General features: G+C 43.5%; 1 protein-coding gene across 1 annotated transcript in view; it reads right to left on the bottom strand.

Moving 5' to 3' along the window:
• Nucleotides 1-26210, bottom strand: part of ALK (ALK receptor tyrosine kinase) — a 731594-nt gene extending 705384 nt beyond the window's left edge. The window contains exon 1 of the mRNA XM_054476638.1: nucleotides 24618-26210. Within this exon, the coding sequence (XP_054332613.1) occupies nucleotides 24618-25284 (667 nt within the window). The 5' untranslated portion in view covers nucleotides 25285-26210. The remainder of the gene's footprint in view (nucleotides 1-24617) is intronic.
• Between the last annotated feature and the right edge of the window lie 371 nt (nucleotides 26211-26581).

Raw genomic sequence — 26581 nt, 5'->3', positions numbered from 1 at the left:
CACACTGCAGTGCACTGGGATTCCATTAGAAAGTCTTTTTTCATTCTGAAAGACATTGAGAGTGAACAAAGGTTAAAACACAGAGCTTTTCTTTAAAGGAGAATGGGCTATGAGCTGAAAGTTTAAGACTGAAAGGCTTGGCAGAGAGACAAGAATTGAGGCTGGAAGCAGGAAGCTGCAGCTCCAGGGATCCCTGGTCTGTGGCTGTGAGCCTGGCTATACCATGGTCCAGCACCAGAATCCCTTAACAACACCAATGCCTTCAGAAACCCGCAGAAAGGAATTCATGGTCTTTTAAATGAGTGTTTCACGATTGGCCATAGTTTATTACTTTATCCCTTCTAGATGATATGTGCATTTTAGTAGTCCTTCCAGTGGCTTAATTCAGAAGATCCCTAACCATCTCAATTCAACAGCACATTGTGAGCCTCCATCTGCTTAATTACCATCTTATTGGCCAGTTTATCTGCTCTCCTAGGTCATTTCTTTTGGCCGATGTGTTTTTGAAAGGAGGACCACAGGAGTGAGATACTGGCTGTCCAGCATTCTCAGTGGCTTGGGGTGAAGAAAGAGGGTTGGCTACAGGTTATGGGTCTGTCTTTTTCCCTGGTCTTCCCTACATTCCCCACATACTGTGTTTGATGCCAGAACATTCTGACACAGCTCTCTCCATCCTGAAGTAAGGGAAACTTACTGAATATATCCCTAGGATCCATGAACTGTTTCCTGCAATGGGAGAGTAGGTATGGTAGTGTGGGTGCAGGGAGACAAACTGCCACAGAAGCTGAAGGACAAAAAGAGGTCCTACAAGGCAGGGGTCACAGGCTCTTGGGGAGCACAAAACTCTTGTGTGGAAGCAAGGAGCCGGGCTGCAGAGGAAATGTGTCTTAGAGGAGTTGACATTTGAGTGGAGACTTAAGGTATGAAGAACATTTCCCAGGATGAAGAAGAATACAAAGGGTACCCCCCACCCCCAAGAGGGAATGTCTTGACAAAAGCACACAGCTGGGAGGGCAGATTTTGTGCTGTTATGGGCTGAGTCGCATTCACTCATCTGTTGAAGCCCTAGTCCCCAGTGTGACTGTATTTGGAGATCCAGCCTTTAAAGAGGTAATTAAGGTTAAATGAGGTCAATAAGGGTGGGGCTCTAATCTAACAGGATTCACATCCTTATAAGAAGAGGAAGAAACAAAGAGAAAAGGCTCTGCGAGGACATGGAGAGAAGACAGCCACCTGCAAATCAAGGAGAGAGGTCTCAGGAGAAACCCACCCTGTGGCACCTTCACCTTGGACTTCCAGCCTCAAGAACTGTGAGAAAATAAATTCCTGCTGCTTAAGCTTCCCATTCTGTAGGATTTTCTGATGGCAGCTCTAGCAAGCTAAGACAAGTGTGGAGCACCTCCACATGATCCCATTGGACAATAAAAGTTCATTGTAAGAAGAATAAAATCTCCATCACGCACCTCCACATGATCCCATTGGACAGTAAAAGTTCATTTTAAGAAGATGCTCAGCTTGGGTTTTTCGTTACCTCACACAGGCAGGTTTCTGTATTGTGTAAATACATGGAAATATTGGGAAGAATACACACCAAACTATTAACACAGGTTACCTCTAGTGAAGGAGGAAGAGCCTAGGCTGATGTTTTGAGCAAAGCGGAGCTTAGATATAGATAGACATAGATGTAAATGGAGATCTACAGTCTACCTTTAAAAAGTTAGCAGAGGCCAGGCGCAGTGGCTCGTGCCTGTAATCCCAACACTTTGGGAGGCTGAGGTGGGTGGAACACTTGAGGTCAAGAGTTCAAGACCAGCCTGGCCAACATGGAAACCCTGTCTCTACTAAAAATACAAAAATTAGCTGGGCATGTTGATAGGTGCCTGTAATCCCAGCTACTCGGAAGGCTGAGGCAGGAGAACAACTTGAACCTGGGAGACAGAGGTTGCAGTGAGCTGAAATCGCACCACTGCACTCCAGCCTGGACAGAGCGAGACTCCATCTCAAAAAAAAATAAATTAATAAATAAATAAAAATAAAAAGGAAAAAATAAAGAAAAAGGAGAGTATATTCACATGTCACTTTCATAAATAATACTTCAGTTTAAAAATAATTGTAAAGAGGAAGGGAAAGGTGCATTTGTTCTTTTACCAGGGACATCAGAGTGGGAGGCGGTGGGGTGGGGGCCCCAGGGAGGATTCTCCTGGGAGGCTTTTCAGGAGGATTTCCCTGATAGCTCCTCCCTCCACCAGTCAGCAGTGTGGCACTGTGAGACAGGGTGCTAAAGCCTCAAGACCTCCTCTCTCATTCAGTTACCCTGGGATTTGGTGATTAAATCTCTCCTCCTGCTACCTAGGACTTTGTATAATTGTGTAGCTCAATCCTATTCCCTTCAGCCTTCCCTTTCTCTCAAGGAAGAGCCCTTACCCTTCTCAGGCTTTCCTCAAATGTCCATGGCCCTCCTGTACCCTGCCCTTCTCCCTGGGTGCAGTGAGAGTCCTTCTTGTGGCCCATGTTATCTTTCCTTGGTAGCAGCAGCCAAATAGCTTCCCCCAAGTTCTAGCCCAGTGTGCAGGCTTGTGCTATAGAGAGAGGTGGAAAGGGGAAAGAGAAGATGAAAGAAAAGTGGTCAGATCCAAAGGCAAAATTATGAGCTTGAAATCAGACAGAAGTGAAAATGAGGTTGGAGGATGGAAGGAGTAAAGGAAAGACTAGAAGAAGAGAAAAGGGAAAGGGAAGAATAAAAGGAGGAGGGAGGGTGAAGAGAAAGGACAGCAGGTGACACAGTTCTGTGGCCTCAGGGCCCCTCTTTCCTGCCACCTTCCTCAGCCCCAGGCAGCCTAGAGCTGTCCATAGCAGGCCTGTCTGATTTTTTCAGTGAACCCTTTCTGAATTCTTCTTCCAAGTTTTAGGTTTGAAAACACGGGGAAAGGCCACATTCCTAACCAAAAATAAAAGAAAGGGTCTGTCTGAAACTGATCAAATGTGATTAAGGGAGAGTACCCAACTCACATCCCTTTGATTAACCTTTTTCTGGAGAGAAGTGATTGGTGATTAAGAATTAGATGAGGTAACTAATTATATCAGGAATCTGCCTTCGAAGAAATCTCTTTCAGCACCAGAGAAAAAGCTGATAAAAAACAATCATGGCTGTAATGGTGCCTTTTAAGGAGAATAATTAACCTGTAATAACAATTTTGGCCTCAACTTAAGCCCTGTAAAATAATCCTTTTTCATTAACTTCAAGTTCAATTAACATCAATAATGAGTGCTCATTTAGAAGTAACCGCCACATCAAGCTCCCTGATGGCTGAGCTCAGGCAGCTCAGCTTCCACTGAAAGACCATCAGCCCTTGCCACAGGACTCAATGTCCCCAACATGGTAAGCTTTGGGTGTACCCATTACAGAATAAGGAAGAATTTGATGTTCAGAAAAAGAGAAGCTTCAGATGGCACCGAAGTTTACAGTGAGGAAGAAGAGGAGGAACAGAAGAAAAGGGTGGGGAGGGGAGAAGAAGCCACCACCACCACCTCTGGTGGTCTACTAATCTCAGTGTTTGATATCCATCTGTAATTCAGATTTGGGGCTTCTAGGTACTTCAGGGGCACTGCCCTGGGCCTGGGAGATGATTGCTGAATAGTTCAAATCAATGCATTTCAACGTGCGGCCCCAAGACTGGCAGGTTTTGTTAGAACTGCAAATACTCAGGCCCTACCCCCTACCTACTGAATGAGAAACTCTGGGGATGGGGCCCAGCAATGCCTGTGTTAACAAACCCTCCCAGTGATTCTGATGTGCACTCGAGCTTGAGACTATGAATTGTGTTCTTTTCTCTAGTGATTGACTTTGGCATCGTGTGAGGCAGCCCCAGCAAATGGGACAAAGGAGGAAATCCAGTGGGGGCCTTCGGGAAAGATTTTTGTCTCCAAAGACCCTTGCCCCTTTTTGCCCCCTGCAAGCAGCTGTGTGTGAAGGTGCCGAGGGCTTCCGCAGCCACCCATCACCCTGGGGGCGTCTACTCACCCTGAGGAGGGCAGAGTAGAAAGACAGAGAGCCTAGGCTCTTGAGCTTGTAATGTTGCAGCTGAAATTAACCTACCCTGGAGTCACATGTGCTCTCAAGCTCTCACATGAAATACCACACCCCTAGGGCCGGGCGCAGTGGATCACACCTGTAATCCCAGCACTTTGGGAGGCTGAGACAGGCGGATCACAAGGTCAGGAGATCGAAACCATCCTGGCTAACATGGTGAAACCCCGTCTCTACTAAAAATACAAAAAATTAGCTGGGTATGGTGGCATACACCTGTAGTCCCAGCTACTCGGGAGGCTGAGGCAGAAGAATTGCTTGAACCTGGGAGGCGAAGGTTGCAGTGAGCCGAGATCACACTACTGCACTCCAGCCTGGGCGACAGAGTGAGACTCCATCTCAAAAAAAAAAGAAAGAGAAAAAAAGAAATACCACACCCTTGATTGTTGAGCTACTCTGAGCGGGTCTCTGTTACTTGCAGCCAAATATATTCTAACTAAGAGATTCAGGATGCACTTACCATGGGCCAAGCACTGCAGTGGCTGCTTCGTGGGCTTCATCATCATGGGCATCACAGCTGGCCTCGCCTCTTCATTGACCTAAAATCCTCACTATTAGCCACTCTTCTCTGAAAGGCTGAGCTGACCTGAGAGCATTTTAAGGGGCTCTGGCCCACTCCAATTTCCCTGTCTTGCCCAGATGAATGGGCTTTGGAAAGCACACACAGATCTATCCTGAGAGTAGGCCAGTTCATGCATTCTTTCATTTATCATTAAGTAGATCTCAGGGGAAGAGAAGAGAGAGTAGAGAATCTGCATGGGGTACCACCTGAGCAGTGTCAATGGAGATGGGCCACCTAACAGGGAGCCCTGGACACTCAAGTGTTTTAGACCAGGCAGTGACCATATAGTGGACCAGGGCAGGTTGCCAAGGCTGCATATCAAGCTGTCACTTTGTATACCAGAGAACTCCTTGGCTTCTAAGCAGGGTCGCTGCCTCCTCTTCTGGCTTCCTCACTCCTTTCTCCTTAGCCCCTATTTCCTAAATAGGCAAAACGTAAGCACACTCATTTTTATTTTAAGGAAATTTCAATTTAGCCACTTCAAAATAATTTTTTCTGGCATCCACTGTGGCTTGCACAGAGTGGGTACTTCACTCAATGTCTATCCGCAGTCAAAATGACAGTCAGAAGCTGTAACCAGCAAACATGGGCCATCTACACGCCCTTGACTGGGCTTCACAGAAGGGCAATGAAACGTGCACAGAACACTGAGAGATGAAGGACTTGACGCTCTGCTGCTTCATCACTCTCCTCATCCTTTAACCCCTCCACCTCAAGAGAGAGATATGTAAGAAGAAAGGAGCACATCCCACTATGAGAGGTAGAGAACAAGAGAAAAGAAATCAAGGAGTGAGGGACAAGGGAAGTGAGTGACAGATGAGGAGTAGATAGATATGAGAACCACTCGATTTTCATCCTACTCCACAGGCTTCCAGAAAATCACAGCTGAATGTCTTAAGAAAGAAAGAAAGCAAGCAAGCAAGCAAGCAAGCAAGAAAGCACACAAGCAAGCAAGCTTTTCCTCATAGCAGGGGTGATAAGAAAGCACAGATTTGGAATGAGGAGGGGATCCTCAGGCTTAGAAACCTAAGATCAAATCCCAGTTCAGCCACGTATGAGTCATTTGACCTAGGCAAGTCACCTAACCCCACAGAGCCTCATTTGTGAAACAGAGATTAAACTATCTATCTCTTGCAGCTGTGAAGATTAGATGAGAATGTCTGTAAAGTGCCTGGCATGTAATAGATGTTCAATAAACTTCAGTGCCACATTTCTCTTCTCTCCAACCCGCCTTCTCATCATTGCCTTATCTGAGGTCATGTCTAATATTCTCTCTGGCAGGTAATTCTTGAGCATGTCTCAGCAAATTGCTTGCAAATTTTTCCCTTTGAAGAGGAGGACAAAGAGGATTAAACTAAAGAAAATTCAACTTCTGAGTGTTGCACCCGCTGTTTATGCTAACTCAGTTCAAACTACAAAGGCAAGCTTGGTGCCAGGGAAGGAGTTCCAGCTTCAAGCCCACCCACCAGGTCTGAAAACCCTACTTTATCTGATTGCATTATTGGCCAAGCCGCTCATCTCTCATTGAGAATCAGTGCTTTACTTAAGAAAAGCTGCAAATCAAACAACAGGGCTGTCCAGGGAACTGGGAATTTAGCTCCTTAAACATTTCCTCCTATAAATATAAATTGTTGCTTTCCTCTAAAGAAAGCCTCTCTCCCTGTGATCTATGAAGGAATGGAGAGGGGGTCAGGAAGATCACTATATCTTCTGGTGAACATTCTCGATCACCTTAATCCCTTCAGTGACAATCTTCTGATCTGACAGAAATAGTTTATTGTGTTCCTCAGTTTACAAAGAGTTAGGGATAGGGGGTGGGATCAACAGGAAGAACAGAACACAAAATTCATCAGGGAAGCAGAGGGGAGGGGGAAAGAGAGAATTACTTTGAATACAGTTGCATAATCCATAATTCAGCAAGCTTTTCATTTCTCTTATCTTCCAAAAAAACATGAAATTAAGTTCTAAGCAAAGCGCATAATTTATGAGAAGTCTCTGTGCCAATGACTCCCAAATCCCCACGCCCAGCCCCGACTTCTTATATGAGTTCTAGTGCCACGTTTCCAGCTAGCAGGACGCAGCTGCTTGGAGTTGGGCTATCATCTCAGCTCCCCAGGTGCAAATGGAACTCAACTCTTCCTCCCCAATGCCTTTTCTTCCCAAATTCTTTTCTATCAAATGACCCATTATTATTCTCATCTTGCCGGTAGAAAGTGCTAGAAAACTTGAATTTCTCTTTTTCGGCCCCTTGTGCCAAGGCCTGTGAGGTTTTTCTGAAGCCATCCTTTTCTCCATCATCCTGCTGAATCTGCATCTTTCCAAATCTTCCCTCTCCTCCACCCCAGATTCCTGACCTCAGTCCCTACATGCTAATCCAGACCACACACCATTACCAGTTTCATCTTCCTAAAATGCTATTTACATCAAGGCCTTTGATGGCTGCTTGTTTCCTGCTGCAAGAAAGTCAAACACCCTCTTGCTTGCTCTCCAAGGTCCTGGCCCCATCCTGCCCATCCAACTGTACTTACTGACATAAAACCTCTTCTCCAAACTGAGAGGGCCCAGTAGAGCATAAGACTCATTTTAGGCACTCCAGGAAGACAAACTGGACTGACCTTGTGCTCCATACTCTGTGGTCCCCACCTGGAATGCTATTCCTCTTTCATCCTGACTATTCCAAACCCTACTCCTCCTCCAAAACCCATCAAGCTTGAGCTCCATCAGGAAGCCTGTACTCACCACTCCTACTCACTCTTCTTTGCCCGAAGACATTTAGCTCTTAAGCTCACACCATCTTGTATTATTTTAAAGTATGTAGTATAATGCTCACAGTGCTTTTGATTTTACAGTGCACTAACCTATGCATATAATCTTATCTGATCCCCTCAACCTGGTGGGGTTGGTATCATCCCTGCACTTAACTAGGACCCAGAGAGTTTAAATGAAGATCATGAAACTAACTGACGATGGTGTCAAGTCTTGAATCCCCAAATTCTGACTCAAAATCCTATATTTTTTGTTTACCTCATTAGACTTTAAGTTCTTTAAAGTCAGGGACTACATCTTGTAATTATTGCCTGTTACCCTATAGAACCGTACAAAGTCCTGAACGCATGGAAAGTCTCAATGATTATTGGGAGAATGAAGAATTGGAATTAAGGAAAAAGTCAGTGAACCATTAAGAAGTGGGCAAGTGAATGTATAAACACAAACTGTGTTCACTGGGCCATGGGCCATGAAAGATAGAAAGAACTTGCTCAGATAGTCCTTTTAATATACCACATTTATATCCCTCATTCATTCCTTTTTTCTTCCTTCACTGATTCAGCAAATATTTACTGAGTGCCTGCTATGTCCCTCATCTCAGACGGATGAGTCAAACACTCCCTTATCCCTCAGTCCCAACCCTAACATAAACCCTACCTAAATAAGGAAGAGAAAATACAGTTTTTACGTATGTATGTAAGTAGGTAGATATTTATTTATCAGTTGGTCTATCAATCAATTGATTGATTGCCTCTGTTCACACAATTGGCTATAATGATTGGAACAGAAAACCATAACAAAGCAGCTCTGGTGAGTTTACTATATATCCAGAAAAGCATTAAAATAACTTGGGTTTTCCTTTGGGGTAGAAAGAAAAATAAACGTTCTTAATCTAGTCATGGTCTTTAAAGCATATTAGAGGTAAGCAGCTCTTATCATAATTTACCAATTACATAAGAATCAGAGAAGGTGATCATTTCTTATTACTGCTTTACGAAATTCTAACGGACCCTGCAACTGTTTATAGAAATAATACCTTCCCAGTCATGCTTCAGCATCAGCCCAGGAAATAGGTTAGAATCATAGGATTTTAATATGAAAAGGACAGAGATTAGAACTCACTTATTTGATATTACAGAAACAAAGACTCAGGAAGTTTAGGTGATTTGCCCAGATTAAAAAAGAATAACTTAGTATATTCTAAAATGAAAACCTAATCTCACAACTCCTGGTCGAGAACTCTCTTCCCTGCTTCCACTGCTTCAACTCATATTACAGTTTTTAAATTTTCATAGTTAGTTATTGAAATAGGGTTTTTTTCTGGTGTGAAATTAAAAGATCTTACAATGAGTATCTTGACTTTGGAAATATTATTTATGATTTAATTAAAATCCTTCAACATGAATAAATAAATAAACAAAAGATTTGTTGGTTCAATATGGAATCCTTAGGCAATGCATAATGGGACAGGATTGGTTTTCTGGTAACTTTCACTCTTAGAGCAAAACAGCTGCTCCAGTGCTCAATATCTAAAGAATTATATTGTGACCCTCATTTATTTAGTTATATTTTCCACAAGATAAACTCTAACTGTGAGAATAGTTAGATCCCAGCAAAAATGAGATAGAAAGGAAGCCACAAAAAATAATGAGGGGAAACCCCTTTATTAATAACAACATCAACAATAATAAAACAGAAGATAATGGATAATACCTTCAGTGCTTTAACCATGTCACACATGCTATACTAAACTCTTTTTAAAATTTACCTCATTTACTCCTCAAAATAACCCTATAAAGCAAGTACTATAATTTTACAGATAAGGATGCTAAGACCAGAAAAACTATTTTCATATTAGCTTAAGAATGTCTGGAGCTGGGTGTCAAACCCAGAACTAATTCCAGATTCTGCTTCCTTAACACAATGTAATATCCTCTACTTTCAGAAGTACATGGGTTAACGAATGTTCAGAGTTCTTTAAACAAAACAAAACAAAACAAAACAAGAAACCCACCTTTCAGCGACTGTTCCTGATGATAATTGAGTGTGAGGTTGAGTAGAGAATTACACTCTGTCTGGGGGATTATACTTCTATCAGGATTTACAGAGCTGGAGCAAGATAATTCTCCCTCCTTCCGTTTTAACAATAAATGTCTTCAGTAAAATGGGGATAAATGATACACACACACAGGCACATATAAAATACTTTGCATCTGATAAAGGAGAGGACATGTGGGTTGTGGGTCCTTCTCCAGATGCCACCACACCACTCAGATATGAAAAATGCAAACACAATTTTGTGCTGCAAAGTAATTTCTTGATGTTATCAAATATTCTCATTACTTATCAAGGGTCATTTACCACTTCTACTCTATTCTGATTTTTCACATTTTCTGTTTTCTGAAATGCAAACACCACTGCTTGTGATGGGTCCCTTAAAGTGCTTCTGATTCACATAGGTCAGCATGTTCATGTAAATTAGACTTAAGTCTAAACTATGTTTCTTGCCTAAATATTTAAGCACATAAATAATCTCTAGTTATCCAGGCTGTCATTTTAAGCTATTTGACATTTATTGTTCTGAAGAGAAGAAAGGTCAGATATATCAAATCTGCATTTGTGCTTCATGACATTTTTCTCCAATCAGATTCTTCCAAATTATGGTGTTAAGATTAATACTATGAAAGAAAGAAGGTAAGAGGAAAGGAAGGGAAGGAGGGAAAGGGAAAAGGAATGGGAAAGGGAAAGGGAAGGGAAGGGAAGGGAAAGGAAAGGAAGGGAAGGGGGATGGAAAGAAGGAAGGAAAGAAGGAAGGAAGGACGGGAGGAAGGAAGGAAGGGAGGGAGGGAGGGAAGGAGGGAGGCAGAGAAGGAATCCCTTTTCCTACCTTAGCCACCCACAGTGAAGCATTCTATTTAGTAAATTTTGTGCTTTCTCCCTTGGCTGCATTTGTCAAGCAGATGTGTGGGTCCAAGGGGGCTGGAGCATGAAGGGAAAGGCAGGATGCGAGGAATGGAAGGGGACGCATGGCTTTGTGATCTGTTTAGCACAACCTTTGCTCATACTTCACAGAACAGATTGAGACCACCATCTGGCCCCACTCCCGGGCTCTCTGCCTTTCATCTCTGCATGGCCTTGGATACATTTGTCTTCTCATCTCAGAGAAGGAGGTTGTTTCCTTCTCTATTGTACCCCCACCTGCAGTTCTGCCCATGCCTACCGCCAAACTGCAACAACATAGGTTTCCCAGTTCAAGGGCCTCACTATACTCAGAGGGTCAGATCACAGGAGCAGAATGTTGTCCTCATCTGGGGCCACGATTTAAGAGGAGAGGGCGTGGGGGGCGGGGGGGAAGAAGCAGGCTCAGTGAGCACTGTGAAACCTGTGGTGAATGAGGAAAAGTGACAAGGGGGCTAGAGACGTTTGTTTCCTTCCCAGCATGTATCATCATTTCTCATTATATATTTATTTGTTCATTTGCACATTTAATATTCTTCCCTCACCATTCTATAAATCCCATGAGGGCAAAGCCCATGTCTGTTTTGTTCATTGCTGTCTGTGCAGCATCTAGTACAGTGTCTAATACACTGAAGCTGCCCAATAATTATTCGTTGAATTAATGATTTTTTAAAGAAAAGGGATAGGAGAGAAAGAGGAGGAGAATGAAAAGAAGGAGGAAACAAAGAAAAATATATAGGATATGTGGGATAACTGACTTCAAATGTTTGAAAGACCCTCATGCTGGGGAGAAGTTAATACTTGTCAGCCAAACTGCAGTCATAAGTAAAAGACGTAAGACAGAGAGATCATAGATGTGGAGTTAAACAGGCTGAAATTCAAATACCAGATCCTTCACTTACTGGCTGTGCAACCTGGATCATGTTACCTGACCTCTCTGAGCATCAGTTTCTTTATTTGCAAAAATGAAAAGAATACTAAAATCATAAAACTACCACATTATAGTGAGGATTAAATAAAGCAGTCTATATCAAACTGTTCAATGGTAGCTGTTATCATTAAATTACAGAGGAATAGAATTTGGCCACTATTAAATATTTTCCCAACAGATTTGTTCAACAAGCAACAGGGCAGCCTTGGAAAATAGTGATCCCCACATCCCCAGAAATATATATATACATTTATTTTATTTTATTTTATTTTATTTTGAGACAGAATCTTGCTCTGTAGCCCATGCTGGAGTGCAGTGGCGCAATCTCGGCTCACTGCAAGCTCTGCTTCCCAGGTTCACGCCATTCTCCTGCCTCAGCCTCCCGAGTAGCAGAAATATTTTTTTAAATAAGATTGAATGAACTCTATTTTAAGAGGAAACTCCAGAAGCAGACAGGGCCCTAGATATAATGGCATCTAAGTCCTGTATAAGAGTCTGCACCTAGATTGAATGGTTTTGCTATACAATTATCCTCTCTCTTTCAGATACCTGAGATCTTTTCTCTTTAGCTTTTTCCCTTCTGATTTTCAACATTAAGAGGTTTTCTATCATAAAACATGTTTCCTCCATGCTGCTGAACCCTCTGACATCACTGATATTTCATTCTCTTTCTCTTCTTTCTTTCAAAGACTTCTTAAATGACTACTTAAACACATTTTGCTTCTATTTCTTTAGCACTCTCTCTAAACTTCCTTCTGCCTGTTCCTGCTCTCTACAAGACACTCTGTGAATTGCTCTTGGTCCAACACAATGGTCTTTCCACTCCATCTGCCTTGCTGAGCTTCTATAACACCACATGATCCAGAGAGGCCTCTGTTCCTTCTTGTAAGAAAATTCCTTCTGGTGATGTCATTGACTCCATTCTACTGTCTAATTATGAACTTTCCTAAATCTAAGCTGTGACCTTCCTTCTTTCCTCTCTCTACGTCCTCTGGAAAACTCATCTTTTTTTCAAGAATTAAACTACCACGTGCATGTAAATAGCTCCCACATCGATATCTTCAGCCTTGACCTCTTCCCCATTCCTGTTTCAGGCCCATGTTTTCATGTGTGTCCCAGATACCCTCATCTTTGGATGGATGCCACACTAGAATTATTGTCAAGCCAACCACTCGCCCCTCAAACCAGATCCTCTTCCCAACTGTCTTCTTTACCAGTAAACCATAAGTCTTCAAGGTTCCTGGGTCAAAACCTTGGCTTTTGACTCCTTCTCATTTGTTCCTCTTATATCTGGGCATCTCTTGGCCCAGCTCTGACTCTTTCGTTGCTTATTTGGTGTAATAGCTTCATGGGGCTCCAACACTAGCTCTCTCTACATCCAGGCCTGAGACCCACACTAAAATACATTTCCTGAATAATCTGCAGTCAACATGCAGTCAAAATGCATCTCCCCTACTCAAGACCTAAATAGGTTCAGATTTCTCTAGTATCAAGTCAAATTCCAGACACAAAAAGCCAGGCTAACCTCTAGTTCAGAATATCTGACCTAGCACCTTAGAGCTCTCTGCTCTGGCTGGTTCTACTCTCCAGAGCACACACACACACATACATTGTCTGTCTGCCTTTCTGTCTCTCTGTCTCTCCTTTCTCTTCTCTTCTCTTTCCTCTCTCCCTTTCTCTAGCCAATTGTTCTTCATCTGGGCATTATTTTGGCTCTTGCCTCAACTCAGAAGATCCTTTGCCCTTCTCTTTTCCAAGTAAAAAGCTGCACTCTCTCCAAGACCCTCTTCTCAAATTACCTCCTTCTAGAAGTGTTTTTATTTTTTACTCACTTCTATCTCAATCTCAAAAGGAAACCATCATTCTCAGCAGATATCCTTTGACCTGACTCCCTGCCAAAAGGCAATAAGCTTATTGTTTCTAAAATTCCAGGGCTATAGTTTCCTGTCTCAGAGAAACTTTACCTTTCCCATAATGCACTGAAAAGTATTGCTCATCTGCCTTTAAGGGAATGCTTTTGAGATTTGGAGGTACAGCATGAAACTCTCCTTAATCCCCCCAGCAGGAATTGACCTCTCCAACCCTCTATCCAACCACTATAACCACCTGCACCATTTGTTTAGCATTCAAGTGCTGCCTTTTATTGGAGTTATTTATTAGCATGCTTTGTCTGCCTTTTCTCCTCCAACCAGTTTGTGAACTCCTGGGAGGAAGAGACTATACTTCATTCAACTTGGCAAGTGCTCAATTTAAAAGAAAAAAAAACTAAACCAATAAATAAGCATTTCCTCAGGCAAAAAATCAGACTTATAGATCTCCATTAAAAGAATTCCTTTGTCTAATTTCTCTTTGGTGCACACCTCCCATGGAGATCTATATGGTATCTCAGGAGACAAGCTAGTATGACCTAGATCCCAAAGCTTATCATATAGGCTCCTGGCCATGATGGAAGAACTAGCACTGCACGATCCCTCCTACCATAAATAACTGTAAAACTGACAAAATATTTGAAAGAAACTGTGGAATAATCAGCAACACAGGACTATAATCCTTGAAAGAGTGAGAATGTATGTGGTGGGCCCTAGCACTGTCCTGATTTTTTGCCTAGAGGCATTTACCAGACTCTGACACAGGAAAGAGAAAGCCAAAGAGAGCATAGTGGCCTCACTGGCTTGAGGTCATGGAGATTGGTGTCTAGGAAGGCTGAAGCAGCTCGAATTTCCAGGGAGCAAACCAGAGAAGGCACAACTAGACACACACACACACACACACACAGAGAGACAGACAGACAGAGAGAGAGAGAGAATGCTCCACAAAACTGCCTAGAAGTCCCCTTGAGTCTTTGGCTAAATATTAAGTTGTGCATTCATACAGTGAGATTCCACAAGACTAAGCAAAGAACAGCTACCAAGTAAAGAATAGCTATCTGGGAACTGTAAGCCGAACAATTTCTACAGCTCATACATGGAACTGGGAAATGTTTTTTAAGTGTGTAAGAACCAGAGAGGAGAGACCTCATTGAATACCTTTGAATACCTGAGGCATGTGATGGAGACTCCAGAAAGGCCAAACCTTAAGAGGAGGCTCAAACTAACCATAGAATAAAGACTTCTCTAAACTCCCTCAAACAAAGCTTGACAATAATCCTTGAAAGTATAAAACTGATGGACAAGTAAATTAACTGTCAAAGAAAATTCAAAAGTCTTTGAATGAAGACAAAAATGTCCACACATTCTGCAGTGGAATATTCATAATGCACAACACCAAAAACAAAAAAAAAAAACAAAAAAAAACAAGGTATGCAAAGAAGCAGGAAAATGTGACCTATTTCCAAGAGAAAAACTGATCAATATAAGTAGACATAGAAATGATAGAAATACTATAATTAGTGGAAAGGAACTATTAAATAGCTGTTATACATGTTCAAGGACTTAGAGAAAGACATAAACATAATAAAGATAGAAATAAAAATGGAGGCAGAAATTCTAGAGCTGAAAATCAATACAGTATCTAAAGTGAACACTTATTACATGGGCTGGTTTATTAGCACATTAGACACTATAGAAGAGGGTGAACTGCAAAATATGCAATAAAAACTATGCAGACTGAAATACAGAGAGAAAAGGGGCTGAGAAAAAAAATGAACAGACCCTTAATAAAGTATGGGAACCATAAAAGTATAGCACAATTGTAATTGAATTCCTAGAAAGGAGGAGCAGAAAACAATTTTTTTAAAAATTTCCAAATGTGATGAAAAATATAAAGAGAACCAAGAGTCTATCAACAAATTCCAAGGAGGAAAAACACAAAGCAAATTACATAAGGGCACATCATTAATCAAATTTTAAAATCCTATGATAAAAAGAAAATCCTAAGGAAGGCAGAAGGTGGGAAAGACATAACAGGAAACAGGTAAAGAGCATCTCTGACTCAGGAAATTCTCTGACTCACTGGAAATAATGCAAACCATGTAACAATGGAGCAACAGCACTAAAGTGCTATCCACCTGAAAGTACATCCAGTGAAAATCTTTCTCTGAAATGAAAGCAAAATAAAGTCACTTTCAGCAAACAAAAGCTGAGATAATTTAAATACAGAATAGCACAACATTAAATATTAAAGGCTAAAGGAAAAAATTATAGATGGAAACTCTGATTCAACGTAGAAATGAGAAACTCCCAGTGCAGCCAAGATGAAATAAGCCCACTAAGTCCTGTTCATCCTGTTCTTTACAACCGAAATACTCTGGACAAAACAACAACAACAACAACAAGAAAAATGAAAAATGACTACTGGGGACTCTGGAAAATAAAATCAGGAACATTGAGGAAGAGAGTCAAAACCTGAAAAAAGCAATTCATATGAAGGCAAGTCTTCTGTTTTTACCTCTTTTGTCTGTGAACCGAATGCAGGCACCCAGAAAATCTGTGGCGGTGGCACCATGGACAGCTAAGGGGCTCAAAGCAATCTTTTCTTTCTCACCCAAAGGACAGGGAAAGGGGATTTATGATTCAGTGAGTGCAGAGGAAAATCTACATTTACTTGTTTTTTCCTTCTTATCTCATGATGGTGACCCTTCAGTAGAGCCAGCGTAGCTGCTGATAGAAACCCTCAAATAGAAACCCTGGTAGAAACCACGACTTTCAGGATAAAGGACTGGGAAAGGGGTCCCTTCAGTCCAAAGAGTATGGAGGGAATCCCCATTTTGTTTCTGTTTATCATCTCTCTACTTTCATCTGCTTTATCATCTCTCTGCTGTCATCTCTCAAGGGCAACCCTAAATGCAGGATCTGTGCAGCAATAATACAGGTAGGTAAAACTCTAAGTTTAAGGAGAATCCTAAAGAGAGCTGGAGAAGGAAATATGCTAATTCGCTGAAGGAACTGGCCAAGGGCCTCAGCTCACCTGAGTGGCAGAGGTGTGGACAGACTCAAAGCAGAATAACAAAGGCTTTGAGAACAAAGCAAAGGTTCAAACCACACCCAACTCAGACCAAACAATTTTGTACAATGTAATGTACAAAATTTGCAGAATACAATCTCAAATTACTCAACATAAAAGAAAAAGAATGACTAATTCTTAAGAGGAAAGATATCATATGCCAATAATAAGATCATCCAGATGTTGGAATTATCAAAGACGTGAAAGAAGCTGTATGACTATGTCCCAGAAGGTAAAAGTAAACACTCTGAAAAATGAATGGAAAGGTAGTTCTCATCAAAGAAATAGAAGTCATTGTCAAACATGAAACATTTAAAATGGAAACTATAATATCTAAAGTAAATAATTATATCAGAATGGAGATAACAGAGGAAAGAGTCAATCAACTTGAGGATAGGTCAATAGAAATTGTTCAATCTACAGAACAAAGAGAAAAATTTCAAAAAAAGAAATTAGCAGAGTCTCAAGAGCATGGGAGATCTAACAGGTGTGTAATCAGAGTCTCAAAAGAGGGGAGGAATATATTGGTGCAGGAAAAAAAGGAGAAAATAATAATTTAAAAATCCCATTTGATGAAAGACATAAACTTATAGACTCAAGAGTCTCAAAAAACTACAAACAGGATAAAGTCAAATAAAACCATGCAGAGATACATCATAATCAAATTCTGAAAACCAAAAGCCAAGAAAAAAATATTGAAAGCAATTACAAAAAGGAACAACAATTTAATGGAAGATTGTTCATCACAAACTATGAAGGACACAGGAACAAAATAGTTAAAGTGTGGAAAGAAAGGAACTGTCAATGCATAATTCTGAACCTAGTAAAAATATCCTTTATGAACTAAGAGAATTTTTTGTCAATAGTCTTGTTCTAATGGAAATGCAAAACAAGAGCTCTTTAGGCTGAAGGGAAATGATAAAATAGAAAATATTGAAACTTGAGGAAAAGGGAAGAGCAAAAGAAATGGTGTATATCTGGATAGCTATAAAAGACTATTTTTCTTTTTAAAAGTTATTTAAAACATGCATGACTGGCATATATATATTTTATTTATAATAAATATATAAATATACGGGCTTAGCAAGTTTAAGAGAGTTGTAGAAGATTGTAAAGCTATCAGAAGATAAAGAACATCATAGAATTCAAGTCTTCGAGCTCCTAATCTACTGTTCTCCTCACCACAGAACACTTACTTGAATTATCTGGGCTTAAAGGAGTACTTTCCATGCTCACCCTCATGAACTCACATTCCAATGAAAACTAAATAAAAGATAAGTAGGGGTCAAAGAAAAATATAATCAATGGTTCAATCTATCCTCATTTCCTTTGGCTAGTTTCCTGATTTCTTTAAGCCTGCCTAGATTTCCCTTGTCCTCTAACCTCATACCTTTTTCATACCTTCCTTTAACTTTATTCTTACTCTAAGGATTTCTGACTGCCTACCACTCCATGCACTTGTAGTTACTTAGCCAGAAAGGTAAGGTGCAAGAAAAAAAAAAAAAAAGACTCTTAAATAACCAAGGGATTGGGTGTATCTTCCCCAAGGGAGATCTTCTCTGACCACTTTCTGGAATAGGTACACCACAACACAAAGCGAATCTGATAGAATTTCCCTGGGAAAGGACCCAAGCTCAGAACAGCCAGCTGAAAAATTCATCACAAAATTTACTGAAGAAAAATAAGCTATTCTGAAAAACACAATTAATCAAAAAGCGTACTGAAGAATGCCTCCAACCTCCTCCACTACCTCACCACCTGGCCAACACTCCCTGCTTACATCTTGACCTGTGTGAAAGAGCCCTGGTCATCACAAGGTTAAGAAACGTTGGCCACACCCTAGACCACAGAGCAACACAATGGCTGTAAAGAAGAAAGACTCCTTGATAGCTTTATTCTCAGCTCTCTCCACATGATCCTAGACCTACAACCATCCTCACCCACACGCCCTATTTTTTATCTACTCCCAAGTAGAGATGATGTTCATGTACATCTTTTGGAGGCAATGGCTTAGCTATGGTTCATAAAAAACCACCATGTACAAAATGCTCTGTGGATTCTTAGCCTCTTTTTTTAGATTGAGGGATCTTCCTGAGGCAGCCTCCCACTGAAGTCCCTGGCTTATACATCTCCACGGAGTCTCAAAGTTTAACTGCTCTTAATGTGCTCAGGTCCATTAACCAGTTGGTAATTTACATTTCTCTCCATATTCTCCACTTGGCAATGAATGGTGATGCTGACAATATAGAAAGAATACATCTTCAGCTAATTACAATAAAGGAGTTACCAGAGGCCAGTAGTCCAGTGCCTCTAGACCTGGACAGAGCACTCTCAGTTAAGAAAGGTCTGCCATCTGAAAATGATTCCACTGTAACATCTCTATCTTGTTCTTCCTCCATCTTAACTTTCATATTTTCATAAAGTTAAGCCTTGGTTTCTTTCTGTAGAAAAAAAGAACTGGATTGTGAATATGCTGGTTGACTCTTTGAACTGAATCCAAAGTCAAAAGACTTAGGAGAGGACATTAATTCATGAGGAGGAAGTAAATGCCACACTTCAATCCTCCTTTCCATGCATATTTCTGAGAAAGTCACCTTCCATGGTGAAATGGTAGAAACTACTACGCTTATAACTCTCTTCATTTCCCATACATCCCACCTTTCATCTCTTAGGAGTAAGAAGCTAGTTGAATGGAGAACCACAGCATCACAACTGCTGCTGCCAAGATTGCCACACATGGCCACACATAGAGATTACAACTCCAGATGGCACCACTCAGACAGACTAAAATGTATATGGAACCCCTAGAGTTGTAGAGTGCACAGCCTGCATGACCAGATGCTGGAGTGCTGCTGTTGCTATTACATAAGAAAACCATAGCGGTTCATATTGATGAAGCACTTTATTTTGCATCAGGCATTGGGTTAAGGATTTGCACACATCATCTAATTTAATCCCCATGACAACACCTTGAACTATTACTATCCCCATTTAGGAACATTTAAGAACTATTACTATCCCTATTTTTCAAATGATAAAACTGAGCCTCAATGATTTCGAGGAATTTTTCCAAGCCCTGGCTATTGCCCACCAAATATTTGTTGCATGGCCTTCTAGCAAGGATACTGGAAATTTTTTCACCTATTGACATGTCTTGCTCTTTGTAATCTGCACTTGGAGATGATTCCCTTAGTGGAAAGAACTCTGATTTGAAGGAAAGGGGAACTGTGGTTCTAGTCAATAGGAAAGTTTCCAGGTGTATACCTTTTTGTACTATATGACATGGAAAAATATGGTCTGGATTCCAGTTACTTCATTTACAAAATAAAGCAAACATTTGTCCTACCTACCATAGGATTAATAAGTAATAATAAATGTGAACATGCTTTATAAATTGTAAAGTTCCAAATAATCGTAACAGGACACTAATAATGATTATAAAGAAAGGCAAAATTTCCTTTACAGGTCAGACTGGAAAAATTTCCATGTTGTGAGGTTGCCAGACAGTGATCCTGAGTGGCAGGGCACTGAGACTTCTGCTGAGCAACTCTCATTCTTTTCTTCTCCCACCTGCAGGCCAGTTCCTCCTGACTTTCAGCAGACCAACTTCCTTATAGATATCCTTTTCTCACTCTGTTGTCCAGGCTGAAGTGAGGTGGCACAATCTCGGCTCACTGCAACCTCCATCTCCAGCTATTCAGGAGGTTCAAGCAACTCTCCTGAGTAGCTGGGACTAAGGCGCATGCCACCATGCCTAGCTAATTTTTTTATTTTTAGTACAGACAGGGTTTCACCATGTTGGCCAGGCTGATCTCGAACTCCTGACCTCAAGTGATCTGCCCTCCTCGGCCTCCCAAATTGCTGGGATTACAGGCATGAGCCACTGCGCCCAGCCTAGATACCCATTTTTATTAATAATCACACTCTCCTCCCATGCCTTACACAAAAACCCCTCATGGACCTTCTTTCTCTTTTAAAAATTTTTGAAATGTTAAATTGGATGTGGATGAACTTCATCTTTCAAATGGCAATATAGATTCTCAACATTTCAAGGGATTTTTACGTAGCCAGTAGGAGTCCACCAAATCTAGAACTGATGGCATCTTCTCAAGACACAGGTCACCTTCTGCCCTGCTCAGTGATGCTTTGTCATATACGCTTACCCATAGATGTATCTTAGATACACAATTCTCTGGTGAGTGTGCCTCCCAAACCTGTGGATATACAGATCACACCTCAGAGAAATAATCTATGTTTAATTGGAGGGCAGGGAAGAATAAATTCAGTAATTTCAAAATATTTGTCATTAACAATTTTTTAAGTGCTTCTCACCAACTTCAAAGATGTATATGCAATTCTTTTCTTTTCCTCTAAAAACACCAATGCCCAAAGGCTCCAGGGTTTGGATCATAAAAGGTTCTGATTCCTTCTGCCATTCTGCATCCCAGCTCTCTGTCCTGTTGTAGCTTCTCAATATGTGAAAATATAGAACTGATTAATTAGGAATGCTGGGGCTTGTCTGACCCACATCTCACCTGACTCCCCACTCCACTGGAATTCCATTCCATAGTCAGAGGAATATCAATGTCAGAAAACAAGGTTTCCCTGATATCCAACCCGAAGTTTGCTTCTACAAGTGTGATCCAATTACTTCCATGGGCCACGCTAAATAACTCCTCTCCTTCACTGCCGCTCTCTCTCTTCAGAGATTTGTAGATTGTTACCATGGCTTTCCCTTCATCGCCATTTAGCCCAGCCATATATATTTAATTCTTTTCATCTTTCATCGTAAATCAGTCCCTTCAACTGTTAAATCAGCTCTCTGCTCTTCTCTGGACTAGTTCCAATTCTCCCAATTCACCTCCAATAACTGACATCCCTTCTGGGAGCTCCAATTTCCTCTCCATCCTCCTTTGCTCTCTCTGCCCACTCCAGAAATGAAATGGGAAGGGACTGACAGATACGGGAGGTCAAAGGTCAGATATATTGCATTGCATACATCTCTAAATTGCTCAGGCCTCTCCGTAGTACATGCAAAATCCAAAGTCATGTATCCACTTTCCTGGGTGGGGAGGGAGTGCTTACAGGGAAATAGGCCTCCTATCCCATGAGTCATCATCCCCCAGCCCTCTGCCTGGGTGACGGCAGAAACAGATCTCAAAACACCTGTAAGCCAGGATACAAACTGGAGCTGTGGGCAACATGCCAGCCTTGCAGACAGACATCTTTTCTATGATTTGGGCTGTCCTGGGAGAGGCCAGAACCATTAATACAGTCCCAGAAACTGCCTCTTCACCTCTTCTCCATGAATGGGTGAATTTGGGATCTGCCTCAGACTTGAAATGCTGATCCCATTTATGAATTCACAGCAACCCACAAAGAAAAACCATTAGCATTTCATGCATTATAAGGCCTCTCAGACATCTTTCTGTCCTCTCAGATGGCCCAAATCACAAGGAATGCAAAGGTTTTGCTTTCTCCTAACTGGTGCTTTTTCATTTTTACTATTTTAGTCATGGTCCTGCTCAGGTTTAGGAAGCTATCTTTGGTCTGAACCAAATGGGCTGCTCCATGCCCCTCACCACAAAACATGGAAGAACAATCAGCTCTTCCCTCCTCCACAAATAGCCCCATCAGCATCATTGTGTACCTCCAGACAAGACACTTGGGCAGACACAGGAAGAAATAAGCTGAGCTGTGCCTACTTTCCCTCTGTATAATTGAAGAGCCCACATCATAGAAGAGTTAAATGCCTTTTCTATAAATCAGAGCCTATATAAAAATAATAAACCCATTTCTCCAAACATGATAAATAGCAAAATCCATCCCAGTGTCAGAACCTAACCTTGAATTTTCATAAGGAAAATGAATGGAACCATAATGATACATGTTGTCTGAAACACAGAACATGGTATAGCAAGGTGTATCTACTCCATGGGGATGTCTGCAATGGAGACTGTATCTGAATGAGGCTGGGGAGGCAACGATAATGTGAGAGAGGCTAGTCCTGCATGGCCAACTGCCTGACTGCAGACAGCATATGTCCTCAGAGACAGGAGAGACCAGGCTGTTCCAAGTATGATCACCACAAGGCCTGAAGTGCTTTTCAATAGGCTGGCTGTCTCTCTGGAGGTCATGGGGAGCTCATCCAGTTACACTTAGTGTCTTATTTGATCCTATCAATAATCATTTGATCCCAAACCTGCTGAAAAATGCTTGGCCAAATGTTCTTGCCTTTTAATGGCAGAATCCTGGCTCCTACTGAAATCAGCATTGCTAGATGTGTCAAATGATGCATAAGGGCTTGGTCCAGCTGCCAAATGTACTGGGCCACTGAGGGAGGACTCGGGATGCCCACAATGCTTCCCTACAGCCAATAGCAGAGAAGCCCTTGGAGCACAGCCTTTCTACATAAACCTCCCCACTCAGCAGCTCCAACACCTTATTTAAGACTTGAGTGGAGTATATTCTTTAAATGAATTAAGCATGTAACTCTTCAGAGACACCCACTGATAGCTTCATCCAAGCTATCTGTTTACAGTTGGCAGGTTTGGGGCTGTAGAAATGAGCCCCTTTGCCTGTCACCAACATCTGACAACAGCTGATACAGACTACTGGATTCTATGGTCATTTGATAAAAGGTGATGGGGAAGCTCCACAGATGCTCAGAGGCATGAAACTAGAAGATAATCTGCATTTCCAGAGAAGTCATTTTTATATCCATTACTAAAACACTGGGCACTAAAACAGAATGTTGCATGTATAAACCACACAAACCACAATGGCATTAAAGCCCAGCTGTTCTTCACAAAAATATCTTGGGTGGAACAACAGTATCAGTCTTCCATCTTAGTTCACTGAAGGCACTATCAAACTCATCAACGCCTCTTAGGATGGACTATATAAATTCCAGCACTAAATGAAAAGGACTTACTTTAGGTGCCAGTGCCACTAACACTAATGTTGAAATGTGCATCTGCACTCTGTTTTTCTTGGGGGTCACATACTAGTATGTTTTCTGTGCAATGACTAGAGAACCTCAGCTTCTGAATATCCCTCCTGCATGAGAGTACTCATGTGTGTGTGTGTATGTGTGTGGACAAGCATGCAAGATACTTGTAGCTCTACAATGGGCCCTTTTCAATGCTTTCCATCCAATTAATATTAGACATTAGTAGCCAGTGGAGCATAAGAACTTCATTTATTTCTGATGATGAGAATGATAGAAAAGAAGCTGGGTTTGCTTGATGGAATTTGTGTAGGCTTTTTAAAAGCCTGATTTCTTTTCTGTGCCTTTCTCATTCATTTACATTGTATTTTTTATTCACAAGTCTTCCCCAGTTGTCTTACAAGAAGAACATCGATTCAAAACCACCTGGTTTTCCAGTCAAAGGATACTCTGGAAAGAGTTAGAAGTAAGTGCCTGCACACACACACACCCCCAACTCAGTGAATATGGGAAGAAATGAGGGAGTAAATGAAACAGAAAAATCTCATTTTAGGAGTCTCCAGCAGGGAGATCTGCAGTGAAACAAGCCTGCCAGAGGCTATCATCAAGAGCTGCTGCTGCAGACGTTCAAGCTAAGAATCAGAGGGGAAAGGAGAAGTGGGGAAAGATAAGAAAAGCAGGAAAACCAACGATGGTTTCTCCCTGGCTTCATAGTGACTCCCCAAAGGAAGACAATCTTGACAACTTTCCTTCCTTCCTCCACACCTCCCTCCTGTCCTCTGTTCCTTAGTTTCTCTGGGGCTCTCCCAACAACATGTAAGAGAAAGGATGAGTCGAGAGTGCATAGCAGACTGGGTGGGGGTGGGAGGGGGAGAATAAATAAAGAAAGAAGAGACAATCCCTGGCAACACCTGCCCAAGCCAACGTTTGGAATGGGAACAGTTGGGTGAGATTCAATAACATGAGGAGAAATTCTATATTCCCTGAGAAGGTGTACCATATTTCCCAAATCTGTGCTGGCCAGGAACAAGAGGGAGAGAAGGCCAATAGTTTTGACATCTACTACTAAGCTTGGAACCTGGAAGTAATCGGGGCATTTCAACTGTCCCAGGGGCCCAGGAAGAGGGGTGCCCAATTTTGTCTCGGACTGCGTATAAGTCCAGAGAAGAAGGCGCTCTGCCAAGAGTATGAAACTTTTCTCCCAACTTGGTTGCTAAAGAGGAAGGAAGACCCCTGAACTGCGTTCAGGGAGAAAACAAGAAACTACGGTCTGATTCGGGAAGGAGGTTTGCAGGAGGAAGGAGGGCGATGAAGCAGAGCTGAGGTTTTAGAAAGTGGGGTGGAAGTGAGAATTATTTAATGGTTGCATATCAATGTGACTAAAAACACTAAATCCCGGCACACTCAGGCGGGAGCTGCTCACCAGTCCCGAAGATCTGGAAGAGAAGGCGGGGCTGGGAGGCGCGAATTGCCGCGGACAGCCTTCCCTCTCTGCCCACTTCCGACGCCTTCTTCTCGGGCATCAGGCGGATCCTCAGTCGCCCTTCGCCCTGGCGAATCCACCAACTGAACAGCTCGCTGAGATTGAACTGCAGCAGCCCCACAGCCGCCTCCCCGGGGGGCCCAACGCAACCCTCCAAGATCGCCTCCTCGCCCAGCTCCAGCACCAACTGCTTGGCACGCCGGAGCTTGCGCACGGAGCCGCCCTTCAGCACCCTGGACAGCGTCCGGGCCTCTGCCGGGGCGGGTGAGCCGGCGGTCCAGGAGACCCCCGGCGCCGGCCCCAGCAACCTGAGCAGCGGGGCGCAGTCCAGAGCGAGCGAGCCGCGCGCCTCGGGCCTGCCAGCCTTCAGCTCCGAGGAGGATGGTGGCAGCAGTAGGTCCCGGGCGTAGACACGGAAGAGCGAGGGCACCACGAAGTCCACTGCCAGACTCTTCCTCTGCAGGCGCGAGTAGCTGAGCGGCTCCCGGGGCTGCAGCGGCGGCCCCGCAGCTGGGGAGCCCGCGCGCTGGCCGGTCCCCATCCCGGAGCCCACAGCTGCCGTGGAAAGCAGCAGCGGCAGCAGCCACAGGAGCCCGATGGCTCCCATCCCGCCGGAGGAGGCCGTTTACACTGCTCTCCGGGCCCAGCCTCACCCTTCGCTCTCCCCCAGATGGCAAGAGGCTCTGAACAGTCCTTGATACCCAGCGGCTCCTTCCACCTGATCTCCAGAGGACTGTGCGTGCGCGCAAGTCTCTTGCTTTCCCCCAACTGCACGGAGGCGAGCAGGAGTCTAAATGAAACAGACCTGGAAGCTCAGGGGCGAGTCCAGAGACCCTCAAGCACACTGGGCTCACTGGCTGGGACCTTGAGCCTCCCGCTCTCAGCGCCGAGTGCCGCGCCCCCGTCTGTAGCTCGCTGCGCTCGGTACAGAGGAACTACTATGGTTAAAGGGAGGTGGCAGTTGGGTACCGTCCTCTCCTGCCCCCCGCGGTCGGAGCTGGGACCTGTCCCCTCTCGGGGCAGCCTCCAATCTCCGCAACTTTCCAGGCTGAGAACGGCGGCTCCCAGCTGCTGCACGCTGTCCTGGCCGCCTCCTGCGTTCCTTTTGGCTCCTCCAAGCTCCTCTGCCCGGCCTGGGCGGGAACCGAGGGCGGAGGCTGCCGTCTTGCGCACCCTCAAGCTATCTCTCCGCTGCGGGAAGGCTTCGGACTGTCTGCCTGCTGAACTTCTGGGCGTGAATCCCAGCCCCCGCGCTGCGCAAGTTTGCAGCGTCCTTGCTCTCACCCGCGCCTCGGCTCCTCAGAGTTCACAGGCACTGGAGCGGCCCCGCGGCAGCAGCTGAGGGCGTTCAGGGCAGGGGCGCCCGAAATATTGCCGCCCCCTCCTCACCCATCATCAGCGCCCGCGGCTTTGGGTGGCCGGCCAGAGGGCGGCCGGAAAGCACCTCGGTGCCCCGCGACCCTCCGAACAGAGGCGGCGGGAGGTACCAGCTGCTACCGCCACTGCCACCCCCAGAGCCGCTGGATCGCATCTGCCTGGGCGCCCGCCACTTGCAGCTGGCGGAGCCGCGCGAGCGCGCGCAGGGAGGGGGCGGGGCCCGGAGGGGGCGGGGCTCGTAAGCCAACTCCGCGCCACGGCCGGACCCACGCAGTCCAGCCTCGCCCCGCCCCACCCGCACCCTCCAACCAATGGCGTGGCTCGGTCGGCTCCTATGCAAATCTGCAGAGGCCTCGGCGTTCATTGAGAAAAGCAGTGAGCCCGCCCCACCCGCCCTCTGTTCTCTCTCCAGTCTCTTGTTCCTTCTCCTCCTCCAGATTCCCTGCCCTATTTCTCTGCAGTGTGAAAGGAAGCAAATGTGAGAACTGGAAGAGGCCTTTGCAATCAAGCACTCTCCCTAATTATAC

Source organism: Pongo pygmaeus, chromosome 12 (genome assembly GCF_028885625.2).
Source record: "Pongo pygmaeus isolate AG05252 chromosome 12, NHGRI_mPonPyg2-v2.0_pri, whole genome shotgun sequence".
Taxonomy (NCBI): domain Eukaryota; kingdom Metazoa; phylum Chordata; class Mammalia; order Primates; family Hominidae; genus Pongo; species Pongo pygmaeus.
This window is presented reverse-complemented; position numbering and strand designations above follow the sequence as displayed.